We start from the raw sequence: 2,554 nt of genomic DNA, 5'->3' as shown, positions 1-2,554 counted from the left end.
CATGTATATATATATTATAATCATAATATATTATAATCATAATATGAAGATGTTTAAAATGGCACTAAGAACATTGTCCAGCATGGTAACAATTCTGCTGCCAATAATAAACGCACACGGCTGGCACCATGGTAAAAGCAGCCAACACACACTGTAAAGTGGTTGGCATTAAGAAGGACATTCGGTCCGAGAAACCAAGCCAAATTAGACTGGAACCTGGTGCAGCTCTCCAGCTTGTCAGCTCTGGTCAAACCGTCCAACCCATGCCAGCATGGAAAATGGACATTAAAGGATGATGATGATGATGATGATGATGATGATGCTGGTTCTGTTGCATTTCTTTGTATCTATTTGTCAATTAGTTAGCCATTAAATCAATCAACTAATGAATTGTTTAATTAATTGTTTGGTCCATCAACCACTCAACTAGCTTTGTCAAAATCCTTTTGTGGCCATCCAAACCTGGAATAGAGACGGCGCATCATTGATAAGGATGAGGTCCGAACGACAAGGAAAGGACTTTGGCAAACCTAGTCGACTGGTTGACCAAACAATAAATCAAACAATCAATTAGTTAATCAGTTAAATGGTTAACCAACTGACAATTCAAATATTTAAACGAAGTAAAAGAGAACCAGTGTGTGTGTTTAGCATTGGCATAATGACCCTCCCAAAAAATACCAAGTACAAAAACGAAATATAAGGCAATAATAGTTTACCTGACACAAGAGAATTTCCACCAATCTCTGTCTCTTCTGGTTTCTGCTGTGTTTTAGATTCTTCAGCCTCAGCAACTGTTTCTTGTTCTTCTCCTTCATTTGACTGCGACTCAGTGGTACATTGGTTCTTACCTGTAGAAGTAACCTCCTTTGATGACTGTAGAGGTCGCTGGGTGTCACCAGATCTTTTCTCAATGATGCGTGTGTCTTCAGCAGTGACGTAGCCTTGACCACCACTCACCTGTGGCGTTTGACCCTGCTCCATCTCATCAGTGATGCACTGCCTTTCATCATCTGAATCAACATTGTCTACAGACTGTGGAGGTTGCTTCCCGTTGTCAAGTTGCTGATTTGTGACTTGAGGGTCATATTCGGAAGGAGACTTGACATTGCTGGTTGGCTGAGGAGTTTTTTGCCTGTGTTGTTTCAGCATGATGCGTTCAGCATAGGTTAAATTAGTGTTTGATGTGGTACACAGTGACACTAGTTGCTGATATTGGTTCTTATTCTTGATGTCAATTTGCACACCTGTGAACAGGTAAAACACTGCATCATTCATCTTTTTAATTAATTGCTTATTCTCTTACTGTGGCCATGCTGGGGCACCTGTCTCAAAATTTTAGTCGAATGAATCGACTCTAGTACTTCTTTTTTACCTTTTAAGCCTAGTACTTATTCTATCAGTCTCTTTTACTGAACTGCTAAGTCATGGGAACATAATCACACCAACTCGGGTTGTCAAGCGGTAGTGGGGTGACAAACACATACACAAAGATATACACACACACACACACACACATAGATATACATACATATACGTGTGTATATATATCTATGTGTGTGTGTGTATGTGTGTGTGTATACATATATATAATATATATATATATATATATATATACATACATACATATACACATACATACATACATACATATGTACATACATACATAAGTCTGGGCAAAGTTGTTTATAGAAAACCAGCCATCACTCATGCATACCAGCCCCCCCACTTCATACCACCAATGTTTATCCAAGGGTAGGCAAAATCTGATACAACGTGGCACCAGTGATGCCACAACTCATTTCTACAGCTGAGTGGACTGGAGCAACGTGAAATAAAGTGTCTTGCTCAAGAACACAACACAGAGCTCAGTCTGGGAATCGAACTCACTACCTCATGTGAGCCTGATGCTCTAACCACTGAGCCATGCAGATGGGCTTCTTTTAGTTTCTTATTTCTTTCCTACCCACAAGGGTCTAAACACTGAGGGGACAAACAAGGACAGACAAAAGGATTAAGTCGATTATATCGACCCCAGTGCATAACTGGTACTTAATTTATCAACCCCAAAAAGATGAAAGGCTAAGTCGACCTCAGCGGAATTTGAACTCAGAACATAAAGACAGACGAAATACCATTAAGCATATCGCCCGGTGTGCTAATGTTTCTGCCAGCTCGCTACATTTCAGTTTCTGTCTACCAAATTCACTCACTAGGTCTTGGTCAGCCTTAGGCTACGGAAGACACTTGCCCAAGGTGTCACACAGTGGGACTGAACCCTGAGCCATGTGATCGGTAAGCAAGCTGCTTACCACTCCACCACTAACACTGTCACCACCAACACTTTGTTGTTGGCACTCCGTCGCTTACGACATCGAGGGTTCCAGTTGATCCGATCAAAGGAACAACCTGCTCGTGAAATTAACGTGCAAGTGGCTGAGCACTCCACAGACACGTGTACCCTTAACGTAGTTCTCGGGGATATTCAGCGTGACACAAAGTGTGACAAGGCTGACCCTTTGAATTACAGGCACAACAGAAACAGGAAGTAAGA

The 2,554-nt window shown here is 41.3% G+C and overlaps 1 protein-coding gene across 1 annotated transcript in view; it reads right to left on the bottom strand.

Moving 5' to 3' along the window:
• LOC106868984 (dentin sialophosphoprotein) overlaps nt 1–2,554 on the bottom strand; it is a 42,600-nt gene that overhangs the window by 18,387 nt on the left and 21,659 nt on the right. Inside the window, exon 10 of the mRNA XM_052977120.1 lies at nt 720–1,278. Within this exon, the coding sequence (XP_052833080.1) occupies nt 720–1,278 (559 nt within the window). The remainder of the gene's footprint in view (nt 1–719; nt 1,279–2,554) is intronic.

The sequence above is a fragment of the Octopus bimaculoides genome, chromosome 27 (genome assembly GCF_001194135.2).
Source record: "Octopus bimaculoides isolate UCB-OBI-ISO-001 chromosome 27, ASM119413v2, whole genome shotgun sequence".
Classification (NCBI taxonomy): Eukaryota; Metazoa; Mollusca; class Cephalopoda; order Octopoda; family Octopodidae; genus Octopus; species Octopus bimaculoides.
The sequence above is the reverse complement of the archived record's forward strand: the minus strand, read 5'-3'. Positions and strand labels throughout refer to the sequence as shown.